The following is a 12,709-nucleotide window of genomic DNA, read 5'->3' as shown; positions in this document are numbered from 1 at the left end:
TTTTTTGTCCTGCAAATAATGTAAATAAATGAATATTGAAAAAAATAACTTCACTTTTGAAGGAGGCTGTTGAACTTTGATTTCCTGTGAATCGGAAGCAGAGTCTGACTTGGTGCTAGCAGAGCTAGGCTTCTCTTTCTTTTTTTTCTGCTTTTTCTTCTTCTTTCTGGCTCCAGTATCCCCTCCAGGACTTCTGTCAACAGGTTTGGAAAACAAATGGGGAGAACAGACATTATAACAAACAAGTAGTTTGGTAGTACAAAATGTACAGATTGCTACATGTTGCTAAAGTTTTTCAACTTGCACTGAACTAGACAAATGCAAGCACACCGAATTTTGCATGATCACAGCAATTTATATCGCAGGAGAAAATGAGGTGAAGACTAGCTGGCAAGTCAACTCTGATTTGATTGAGGCATTACCATGGAGGAAGTGACAGAGAACTATAGCTCCCTACGCTCTTAATTTATTTCAACAACTTTGGAAGGACAATGTAATAGCAGATTATTATTTAAACGAAGAGATGGCAGAAATCTGTGGTACAGAGGGGTCTGGGTGTTAGTTGTACACGAATCCCAAGAAATAAGCATGCAGGAACAGCAAGTAATTAGGAAGACAAATGGAACTTTGTCTTTTATTGTAAGGGATGGACTATAGAAGTAGGGAAATCTTGTTACAACTGTACAGGGCATTAGTGAGGTTGCACCTACAGTACTGTGCAGAGTTTTGGTCACCTTATTTCAGTGGGGATATATTTACATTGGAGGTAGTTCAATGAATTAATCAGGTTGATCTAGGGATGAAGAGGTTATCTCATTAAGAAAGGCTGGGTCTTATTGAATTCAAGAAGAATGAGAGCTAGTCTTACTGAGGCATTTAAGATTCTGAGGTAGCTTGACAGGGTAGATGCTGAGAGGATGTTTTCCTCTCATGGGGGAAATCTAGAACTAGGGTCTAGAGTTTTACAATAAGAGGTCTCCATTTATGAGGTGGAATGTTCAGTCTCAGGGATTGTTAATCTTTGGAATTCCCTTAACCGGCGAGTAGTGCAGGCTGACTTATTAAATACATTGTAGACAGATTTTTGATCCTTGGGGTAATCAAGGGCATGGGTAGCTGGACAAAAGTGGAGTTAAGGCAATTGGATCAACCAATGAACTTATTATGGCTCAAGGGACCAATGACATAATTCTGTTCCTATTTCTTGTGCTGTTGAAAGAGAGTTGGATCTTAGAGGGTTGTGCACAAAATGCATAGGAACTAGTCATAATTACTGGCTTCCTTCTATGCTGCAGGTATTATGATTCTGTGTTATCACCTCAACAGGGCCAAATACGCAGATGTATTCATATGTTAGACACCTTGATACGCATCTCAACATTGTTTCCTTTTTAGCTGCGGGAACATTGTGCTGATGATTTTAGTGATGTCTCCACTGAAACCTAAATTTTGCTAGATTGTGCAGAGTGTATTCAACCAGTCCACGCTTGCAAAGTCCAAAACAAAACTTCTAATGTTAGCTGTGATTCCACAATGGGGCAACACTTGCTGAGCAATCCTAAGTGCACTATTAGTTACACTAATGTTCAATTTAAGTTGAGCTCATAATGTAGTTCATTTACTCATGCTAAAAACATGCATTATTATAATAGAGCAAGATTGATGCGTGCTGCAGTCAAGAGAGATCTGAGCATGTACATGATGCCCAAATCCCTCTGTACTGCAACATTCTGTAGTCTTTATTTAAATATTATTCTGCTGTTAGATTGCTCCTGCCAAAGTGATAAACCTCACATTTCTCCACATTATACCCCTTCTGGCCAAACATTTGCCCACTCACTTAACGACATCTCTTTGCAAGCTCTCTGTGCCCTCTGCAAAATTTACTCTCCAACTTACATTTGTATCATCAGCAAATTTGGCTACAGTCACTTCACCAAAGTTACTAATATAAATTGTATATCATAAGTTCTGAAGAGGACTCAAAGTATTAACTCTGCTTCCCTCTCCACAGATGCTGCTAGGCCTCTGAATTTTTCTAACACACTATTTTTATTTCATATCTCCAGCACCCATAATATTTTGTTTTTATTATTAGAGATGTACAAGAAGAATATGGTGGATATGCGGATGGGATTGCTGACGAGTTTCTCCTGCCTGAAACTGTTACTACATTTCTGTTAGTCTACTCATCAGAGGTTAGATTTAAGATATGTCGCTCAAAGAGGTTTCACATATTAGCCAATTTACCATCTTCTAAAATTTAATAGCAAGACTTCACCACTTCAAGATTCAAAGAAAATATGAGTATTAATGACTAGGAATAACATCTAACTGCCCTGAATCTCATCAAGAGAATCAATCATCAAGTCTTTCTAGGTTTAAATTGGTCTTTGTGATTCACAGTTTTCACACTGTCACAATAGAACGTCTAAAATATAATTAAGAAGGTTCAGCATGACATCAACTATTTGTTGCCTTAATGTCATGTATTTCCTGCAGGCAAGGAGCAGAGATCAAAAGGACTATTTTACCTCAATGGCCTCATTTGTATGACATCGATATCCAACTTGATCCATCAGTTCCCTTGCTGCTAAGCTGATTAACATTAATTTTCAGTTGGGCAAGGACATTTTTTTAGTTTATTAATAAAACCAAAGCCAGCCTGTCAGCTTCTGCCAGAAACCTCACACCTAAACAATCAATGATATAGGCCAGTCGTAATGGGGACAATCTCATCTCACTTTTAACAATGATGTGAGCTTCCAATCCCACATCCTTTCATTCACCATCTATTTGCATTTACTTTACCCATGCAGCAACTGAAACTTATTTGGATCTTCTTCACTTTCAGGCTTCATTTATCTAACATTCATCCTGCCAGCTTTCTAAGAAATGGCCAGTTAAGCACTGACAGAGCTGGCAGCATTCAGTTAAATGATTTTTAAGAATATATTTATGAACTAACAAGAAGCAATTTACACGAGATGCAGTAATTGATTCAAACAACTGTAAAAACACAAGCTGATATTTAGGATGATTATTATTGATTTTAAGGAATATTGTTCACTTTACTCAAGAAATATTCAAGTTTTATCAGTAAAGTTTCAGATGGAATAATCATAGAGAACACAATCATATTTTATGAATAGAGATTATTCCCTGTTTGATGAGATGGACTGGTGCCCAGAAATGGTGTCACGAGTTAGGTTGGTTAGACAGTGAACTTTAAGAGAACCCACGAGAACATTTATTTGAACTCTGGCTGAGTGTCTTAGGTTACTTAGGTAACCAGGGTTTAGGGTCAGCCAAGACAGGAGTTAGCTTCCGGATTACACGGATTAATAAAATACCATTATGCTGAGGGGTGAAATGCGATCGGCTAAGATATTTGACGTGTATTATTATTGATTTGTAAATCTTGAAAACCATTGATTTAAAAGTTACTGAAAGGCACGAATGATTGATAAGAAAAAACAAATTGATCTGTTTTTGATTGTATATGCTGGATTCAAAGAGGTTTTGCTGCTCTATGCCAGAGCTACTTAACCTTTTGATGGTCTCCTGGCAGCTGCTGGTTGAAATAAAGTTATATCTTTAGTACAGAAATGCTGGCTTCGTGAGTCTTGTATTGTTTAAAGTTTGGACAGTACTGGTTACCTTGGCTACCCCAGAAACAATAACTACCCTGGAAACATTTTATGTCACACATAATGTGAGAACCTCCATCAAGTTATGCTCAAAGCCAACAAAATTTGTGATAAAACTTTGTGATAAAGTGTACTTGCAGACGTGTAGCTAAATGTTAGTGTATAGCTAACCCTATATCCTTGGAGGACTTCAAAGTTAATAGTGAGGGCAGAGAAGAAAGCCATTTCCGGGAATACACTGGCTATTATAGATAAAATGTGAAAATAACATGGTGGTCTTTGCTGCAAGTGGATTAAGAGTACAAGAATAAAGAAGTCTTACCACAACTGTACAAGGTTTTGGTGAGACCACATCTGGAATACTGTATACAGTTCTGGGGTCTCCACATTTAGAAAGGATATACTTGCATTGGAGGCGGTAGTGAAGGTTCACTAAATTGGTCCCTGCGATGAAGAATTGTCCCATGATGAGAGGCTAATTAAATTGGGCTTATATTCTCTAGTGTTTAGCAGAATGAGGGGTGATCTCATTGAAGTATACAAAATTCTGAATGGGCTTGATAGGGTGGACAGTGAGATTGTTTCTGCTGGTTGGAAAGTCTAAAATATGTGAGCACAGATTCAGGATAAAATGTCAATCATTTAGGACTCAGGTGAGAAGAAATTACTTCACTCAAAGGAAATGTGAATCTTTGGCATTCTCTACCTGAGGGTTGTGGATGCTCCAGTGTTTAATCTATTTAAGACTGTGATCAACAGCATTTTGGTTTCAAGGAATTAGAGATATGGGAAGCAGGCAGGAAATGGGTTTGAAGCCCAAGATTATCCATGATTGTACTGAATGTTACAGCAGGCTTCAAAGGCAATATGGTCTACTCCTTTTATTTCTAGTCTTCTTATGCATCGAGACTAGATCTCCACCGAGCTGAAGCATAGAAAAGGTTAGTGTCATTAACTGCATCAAAGGTTGGAAACCAAATAGGACTGGTAGGAATAATGAATCACAATCAAAGTCATAGAGTTTGAAATACACAAGTTTAATTAGAGCTAGTTGGGTGCAGCAACATGGACAGAAACTGGTAAGATTCAAACACGGGGTTCAGATATGGTTTTGGGAAGTGTTTAAGGACTTTGGGGAGGAAAGAGAAAATGGTAATGGGAAGGTAGTCTGCAAGAAACAGAAGGGTTAAGAATGTTTCTTTTTTGAGGATGTGTTGATGGCAGTAGTTTAAAAGAGTGGGCAAAAGAGTTGAAAGGGGACCAGTTAGAATGTCAATTAGCATGGGGTAGCCAAGTTCAGTACACGAGGATGGCCTCAACCAGGATCTTGGGTTCATGTCACACTATCTGTAACCTCACGACTTGGCTGAGCTTGCAAACTCTCATTAACTGTCCTGGCTGGAGACAATACACAGCTCTTTAACCCATGCTTGGCCCTCTCTCCACTCATACTGTCTGTACCTTGAAGACTTGATTACCTGTACTGACTTGCATTCCAATCATTACCTTGTAAACTGTGTTTGTGTCTGTATATGCCCTGTTTGTGAACACAACTCCTCACTCACCTGATGAAGAAGCGAGACTCTGAAAGCTTGTGCTGCCAAATAAACTGTTGGGTTTTAACCCAGTGTTGAGAGACTCCTTACTGTGCTTACCCCAGTCCAACACAGGCATCTCCACATCATAACTAGCATGGGGACCAGGAAAGTTTGGTGGTCAGCAGTTTAGCAGCAACAGTTCAAGAAAACAGGTGAGGTGGTACCCTAATGTTAATGCCAGTGGAATGGTAAAGGCCCAGACTAACTCTCTGGGAACACAGATTCAAATCTCACCAAGGGAATTTAAATTTAATTAATAAATCTGGAATATAAAGCTAGTCTCAGGTGATGGTGACCAAGAAACTGTCAGTGATTGTTGTAAAACACATCTAGTTCACTGTAAAGAAAATCTGCCATCCTTAGCTGGCTTGGCCTCCATGTGACTTCAGGCCCACAGCAATGCGGTTAACTCTTATCTGTCCTCTGGAATGATCCAGCAAAACCACAAGGACACTCAAGGGCCTAATCAGTGATGCCCACATCCCATGAAACAATAAAGACAGTTGAGTCTCTTGACAGAATTCAAGTCAAAGAAGGGATGGAAGATTGGAGAAATGATAAAGAAGCATGGATCTAAGGAATGCCTTGGACGAGGTTAATCAACTAGTCAAAGCTAACTTGGCAATCAACTGCAAAATACTTCTTGATAACCTCGTAATCCATGGAAAGCGTAGGTTAGGTGGATTAGCCATGGTAAATGTGTGGAGTTACAGGGATAAAGTGAACATAAAAGTAACAGCAATCACTCCATAACATGTCAATGATCTAAACTGAAACACAGCACACAGGGACATTTCAAATAAATAATTCAATTCTGTTTTTCAGATGGCAGTTATCTGTTGTAGGTTATTACATTACCTAAACCTCGATTAAATTATTGCTTCAATTACTCCAAACAATCTAGTACTTCAAATATACTCTCTCAAACCCCTGGTTCTTCTCACACACATGAAACAACTGAACCTTACATTTTTAAACAGTATTATTCTGTACTTCTCTCGATCTCTTTATGATAGTGACTGAAAGAGTTACATCTCAAGTGTTTGGTATGTAGATAACAACAAATTCATGCAATCCAACTGTGACTTTTCACCAAAACCCACTACAAAATATGAAGTAAACCACATATTTGGCTACAATTAGGATATAAGTGTGCACAGTTAACATGCTTGACAGGATGTTACTGGGACTTGATGGATTGAGTTATAAGGAGAGTGTGAATACACTGGGACTTTTTCCTCTGGAGCGTAGGAGGCTGATAGGCGACCTTATAGAGGTCTATAAAATAATGAGGGGCATAGATAAGGTAGATAATCAACATCTTTTCCCAAAGGTAGGGGAGTCTAAAACTAGAGAGCATAGGTTTAAGGTGAGAGGGGAGAGATACAAAAGTGTCCAGAGGGGCAATTTTTTCACATAGAGGGTGGTGAGCATCTGGAACAAGCTGCCAGAGGTAGTGGCAGAGGCGGGTACAATTTTATCTTTTAAAAAGCGTTTAGATGGTTACATGGGTACGATGGGTGTAGAGGGATATGGGCCAAATGCAGGCAATTGGGAGTAGTTTAGGTGTTTTAAAAAAAATGTGGCATGGCCAAGTTGGGCTAAAGGGCCTGTTTCCATGCTGTAAACCTCTATGACTCTATGCTACTGTAGGCTTTTAAAAATGTAGGCACAATTTCCACCAAGCATTTTACCAGCACAAAACAATGAAATGCACTGTAGTTTCTCCAATCCAGAGATCAATTGCTCAGAAATATCCAGTTGTCTGGAAATATTTTGAGCAGGCTCAATGTTTGATACTCCTGCATCATTTTATTACAATACTTTGTGGTGTGGAAACATGGAAGATATTGTATTTGGATAGGTAATACATATTTTAATTATGGCTTTATGAGTTTTATCTATTTAATTTACTGGTAAATATTTATACCTATGGTGTTTGCCAGTTCACATACTTGTGGTTAGGCATTCTAACACCATTCTATAGAAAATTCCAAAATCCAGAAATAACTTGGTCCAAACATTTCAGAATGGAGAGGTTGCAGTGCACTGAGTGCACAGCTTGCATATTCAGCTCTGGGAGAAATAATTTCTGAGTGCTAATCTACATTCATGTTTTTAATCTCTGCCTACTGACCCCAGATGAGTTAAAGGTCAAACTAGCATTTTTTAAATTCTGCAATAAGATATTGGCATCACTGGCAACACCAGCATTTGTTGCTCATCCCTAATTGCCCTTGAACTGAGTTGTTTGCTCGGCCATTTCAGAGAACAATTTAGAGTGAACCAGATTGCTGTGGGTCTAGATCCATATGTAGGCCATATCAGGTAAAGATGACAGATTATTTTCCTACAGGGTATTTGTAAACCAGGTGGGGTTTACAACAATCAATGATAGTTTCAGAGTCACCATTACTGTGGCTGGCTTCCAGATTTTATTAATTGAATTTAAATTCCACGCGCTGCCATGATGGGATCTGAACCCATTCTGCCACTGCATTAGCCTGGGCTTCTAGATTACTAGTCCAAGTGATAATACTACTGCCCTACCATCTCCCCTAAATCAGCTGTATGCTACATATGTGAAATAAAAACATGTTAAACTTTTGAGTTTACATGTTCAAAAGAAAAAAATTGTATTGCTTAAAAAAAAAAGCCATGCATTCTAAACTGTTTGCCTTTGACTTATCAGGATAGCTTGCAAGAAATGATCAAATTGTAACGGGGGATGACAATTTTTACTGCATGAGAAGAGAATGCCGATTGATTGGCAAATGGACGCTAATTGGCGAGGATGTTGCCGTGGAGAACGCAGCATGGAGCAATTAACTGCCCAGCAGTGTTCAAATTCAAAAGGGCAGCTTGACTCTGGTTGGTCAAGGCATTGCTCTGGGGAATGAAGCAGCGAATGACTGCTTGAGTTGAAAAAGGTGCCAAGCATGGACATCTTTCTTCTGTCTGCAAGGACCTTGTGTGTGAATGTGAATGAGGCTTGAGCACATGCAGGTGAGCCACATTGTTAGTACAACCGGTGATCTAAAATTCATTTTCAGTGTAATTCTTAGCACACTCAGGATTGTTTAGCAGAATTGTATCTAATGGTGAACTCTGTATTCTGAGATTTGCAAGCAAGGGCAGATTGGATATGGTCAGCATCCAATCACCAATCATTGGAACATATGGCCTACATAACCGACATCACAGTGGCACTGAAATTCTTATGCCATATTACTCATTGTGTGGTAGTTAGAACATCTCTCTGGCTTGATGGCAGCACTCTGTTAGTTGCTATTGTACAGTAATGACATGCAATGACTAACTTCATCTGTCGCTCAAATTTTTGATATACCTTACCCTTTGGAAGACTGGGCACTTTTCAGAACTGAAAGGTGGCAGCCTCAGGTCCATAAATTTGTCCAAAACACAGAGTGACGACCCAATCAGGATACCCATTATCCCACAGGAAGATGCTGATGTGCCCACATTTCAGCTTGTGCAATAAGCAAATGGCTTGGGCCCTATTTACTAGAATGCAGTTAAAGCTATTATAGTGCATGAAGTTGTCGGAATTCCGACATGCATATTCACCAGTGAAGCTAGGCTTGCAGTAGGCAATACAAGAGAACCAAGATTTGTAAACTAGTACGTCAAGGAAGAAGGGGCTTTTTTGAATGCTTCATTTCAAAGGAGAATGGGCTTCATTTCGTGTTCACATTCACCATTGAAATGAAACAGTCAAATGGGTTCTTCCCTTTTTCCTTGGTGTTCTAGATGAGAAACCTGCCAATGGAATCTCTACTACTGTCTATCGCAAGCCTATCCTCACTGGTCAATAAACGCTCTAGGATTCCTGCATTTGCGCGCACTATCATGTTGGCTTTATTGGCAAGCTCATAAATAAGGTCAGAGCAATTTGTTCATCACGCAAGCTTGATGCTGAAATGAAGCACATCAAAATCATCCTGTGGGATAATGGCTCCCCTCATCAGATCTTTATGCAGTACAGAACAAACAAACTCCTGAATGGGCGTAAGGCTGTCACTATCAGTAAGGAAAAGTGCCCCGTCTACTTTAAGTTACCTTGGAAGGATAAGGTGTCTCAAAAATTTGAGCAAAAGATGAAGCTAGCCATTGCAACCTATTATTATACAGTAACAACACAAGCGATGTCCTCCACTAACAACATGCTGCCATCAAGCCTAAAACATATTCTGTCCAATTGCACAAATGAGCTATGTTACATATGAATTTCAACACCAATGTGAAGCCAGGTATTTGCAGTTTGTTACCACAGGCAATGTAGAGACAGTACCCAACCAGCAAGTGCTTGCAAAACTTGAAATATAATGTCCAATATTAGATGTGATTCCACGATTGGTCAGCACCTACTAAACAATCCTGATGGTGCTAAGAACTATATTGAAAGCCAATTTAAAATTGCCAGTCGGGTTTGCAGTGTGGTTCACTTACACATGCTAGAAGCCACATTTATTCACACACAGACAGAAGGGACACATGCAAACTTTGCACCTATTTCATCTACACGAAAGCTTAGAGAATTGTCATTCCGTGAATCGTTCTCCAGAACAATGTCTTGACCAATCAGAATCAGGTTGCTTGGTTTGAATTTGAAAAAAGCTGGGCAGCTCCATGCTGTATTCTCCATGGCAACATCTCCACCAATCATAGTCCACTTGCTAACCAATCAGAACCCTCTTCTCATGTACTATAAATTGCTATTTCCCTGTTGCATTTTAGTAATTTCTTGGAAGCTATCTGACAAGTGCAAAACAAAAAGCTTTGATAACATCACTCTTTTTTCAGCAATATGCGCGCTCTGTACTAAACAAAACCAAGTAATATTTCTACTAATGTCATCCATATGTTAGTCCATACACTGCAATTATAAACTGTTGTTATAAATCTAAATGCATTTATTAGGCCGTACCAGATATATGATTCCAATGAGAGCAAATCCCAATTAGATACCACCTTCCACATCTCAGTTCAATGGAAACATCCCTCGTTTGTATATGCTCTTTACCTATCGTAGCCAGTGCATCTCCAGAAGCAGTTTTTCTTCCCTGCTCCGCAACTGTTACTACTGGAGTCTCTCAAAATCTTGTGTGTTCCCTTCCACCTTCTCATCTGTTTGCCCTTTGGCAAAATCATCTGCATTTCTGGGATCAAGTTCTGGTTACATCCCTGTTAGTTTGTCTCGTGTTCACTTTCATGAAACAAATAGCATACTGGAGACAGAGGCTGGGACAGAAAAGAAAGATGCATTTCCACTAACATGTTAAGAAAACAAAAGCTATTTTGATGCTTTTGCCTTGCAATCTTTCAAAATAGCACAGTGGTTAGCACTGCTGCCTCACAGAGCCAGGGAGCCGGGTTCGATTCCTGGCTTGGGTCACTTGTCCATGTGGAGTCTGTACATTCACCCTGTATCTGCGTGGGCTTCCTCCCACACTCCAAAAGACGTGCTGGTTAAGTGCATTGGCCATGATAAATTCTCCCTCACTGTACTGTACCCAAACAGGCATCGGAGCATGGCGACTAGGGCATTTTCAGAGTAACTTCATTGCATGCTAATATAAGCCTACTTGTGACACTAATAAGTAAATTTAAACCGTGCAAGTGCAAATGGAGTGATCACCTGATCTCACTCCACCAAGCACGTTTACTCGCCAAACCTACAGGTGGGAGGTTGAACCTGCCAATTTATAGAGCCCAGGGGCTCAATCCTCAGGCAGCCATCAACCACCATTTACTTGCCAAGTGTATACAGCGCAAGGGACAGATTCAATCCCTTGTGATCTGCCTACCAATCTTACAGACAGGGGACTGACCCACCTACATAATGACCTGTCAAAGCTGCCGGGCTCTAAGGGTGAATGGCCAGGCAGTGACCCTGAGTGATGGAGGGGCAGAGACCTCTTCCCTCCCTCTCCACCTCCTCATTACGCTGGGAAGCAGCCAGTTACCGGGGCTCGGCCCTCTCCCCCAGCCTGGATTACCGCTCCGCCCGCCCTCCTGCATGAGGGGCTTTCCTCTCCCCCTGTAGCCCCGGCTTTGCTGCCGATCAGCCGGGCGCTGGGCCCCAGCTCACACCCACCCGCCCCCGCCAAGGCCCATCCCTCTGCCCAGCTCGGGGCTCCGGCGGGCCGCTCCCTTCCCCCGGCTAGCGGCCACTACCTGTGCGTCTGCTCATTTTCCTCCTCGTTGTCTCCGTCGATGCCGCAGGTGTCGTGATCGTCCAGCTCCAGACTCTGCTGACTGGCCGCCGACTCGCTGTCCTCCGCCATCACTGAACCTGCCGCCCGGCAGCCCGGAGCCGCAAACAGCGCCGCCGCCCGGCGGGAACGGGAACAGCGCCCGCCCCGCAAATAATTGCAACGCCCGCAAATAATTCGCAATACTCCGCAAATAACCAGCAAATAATTCACAACACCGCACAAACAGCCTGCAAATAATTCGCAATGTTTCGCAAATAATTTGCAATATCCCGCAAATAACCCGCAAATAATTTGCAAAATCCCGCAAATAATTCACAACGCCCTTAAAATAATTTGCAACACCCCGCAAATAACCCACATCCGCCCTGCAAATAACCCGCGAATAATTTGCAACATCTCGCAAATAACCCGCAAATAATTTGCAACACCCCGCAAATAACCCACATCCGCCCTGCAAATAACCCACATCCGCCCCGCAAATAACCCACAAATAATTCGCAATGCCCCACAAATAACCAGTAAATCTGCAGCCGCAAATAACCTGCAAATAACTCACAATGCCCCGCAAATAATTTGCAATGCTCCGCAAATAATTTGCAACATCCTGCAAGTAACCCACAAATAACCTGCACCTGCCCCACAAATAACCTGCACCTGCCCCGCAAATAATTTGCAACACCCTGCAAATAAGTCGCAATGCCCTGCAAATAACCCACAAATAATTTGCAACACCCCGCAAATAATTTGCAAATAATTCACAATGCCTTGCAAATAACCCACAAATAACCTGCACCTGCCCCGCGAATAACCCGCAAATAATTCGTAATGCCCCATAAATAACCTGCAAATAATTTGCAAAGCCCCACAAATAATTTGCAAAGCCTCGCAAATAACCAGCAAATAATTTGCAACACCCTGCAAATAACCCGCAAATAAACCGCAAATAACCCACAACACCCCACAAATAACCTGCACCCGCCCCGCAAATAACCTGCAAATAATTCACAATGCCCTGCAAATAGCCCGCACCTATCCTGCAAATAACCTGCAAATAATTCGCAACACCCTGAAAATAACCTGCACCCACCCTGCAAATAACCCGCAATAATTCACAACGCCCCACAAATAAACCGCAAACAATTCACAACGCCCCACAAATAACCCCCAAATAATTTGCAATGCCCCGCAAATAACCCGCAGCTGCATATAATCTGCAAATAAC

At 41.1% G+C, this 12,709-nt stretch overlaps 1 protein-coding gene across 1 annotated transcript in view; it reads right to left on the bottom strand.

Moving 5' to 3' along the window:
• Window positions 1–11,577, bottom strand: part of nmt2 (N-myristoyltransferase 2) — a 42,605-nt gene extending 31,028 nt beyond the window's left edge. Inside the window, exons 1-2 of the mRNA XM_080210509.1 lie at window positions 11,447–11,577; window positions 55–193 (exon numbers count right to left, since the gene is read on the bottom strand). Coding sequence (XP_080066635.1) covers window positions 55–193; window positions 11,447–11,556 — 249 coding nt within the window. The 5' untranslated portion in view covers window positions 11,557–11,577. The remainder of the gene's footprint in view (window positions 1–54; window positions 194–11,446) is intronic.
• Between the last annotated feature and the right edge of the window lie 1,132 nt (window positions 11,578–12,709).

The sequence above is a fragment of the Carcharhinus amblyrhynchos genome, chromosome 2 (assembly GCF_965287045.1).
Source record: "Carcharhinus amblyrhynchos chromosome 2, sCarAmb.v2.hapA, whole genome shotgun sequence".
NCBI classification, from domain to species: Eukaryota; Metazoa; Chordata; class Chondrichthyes; order Carcharhiniformes; family Carcharhinidae; genus Carcharhinus; species Carcharhinus amblyrhynchos.
The sequence above is the reverse complement of the archived record's forward strand: the minus strand, read 5'-3'. Positions and strand labels throughout refer to the sequence as shown.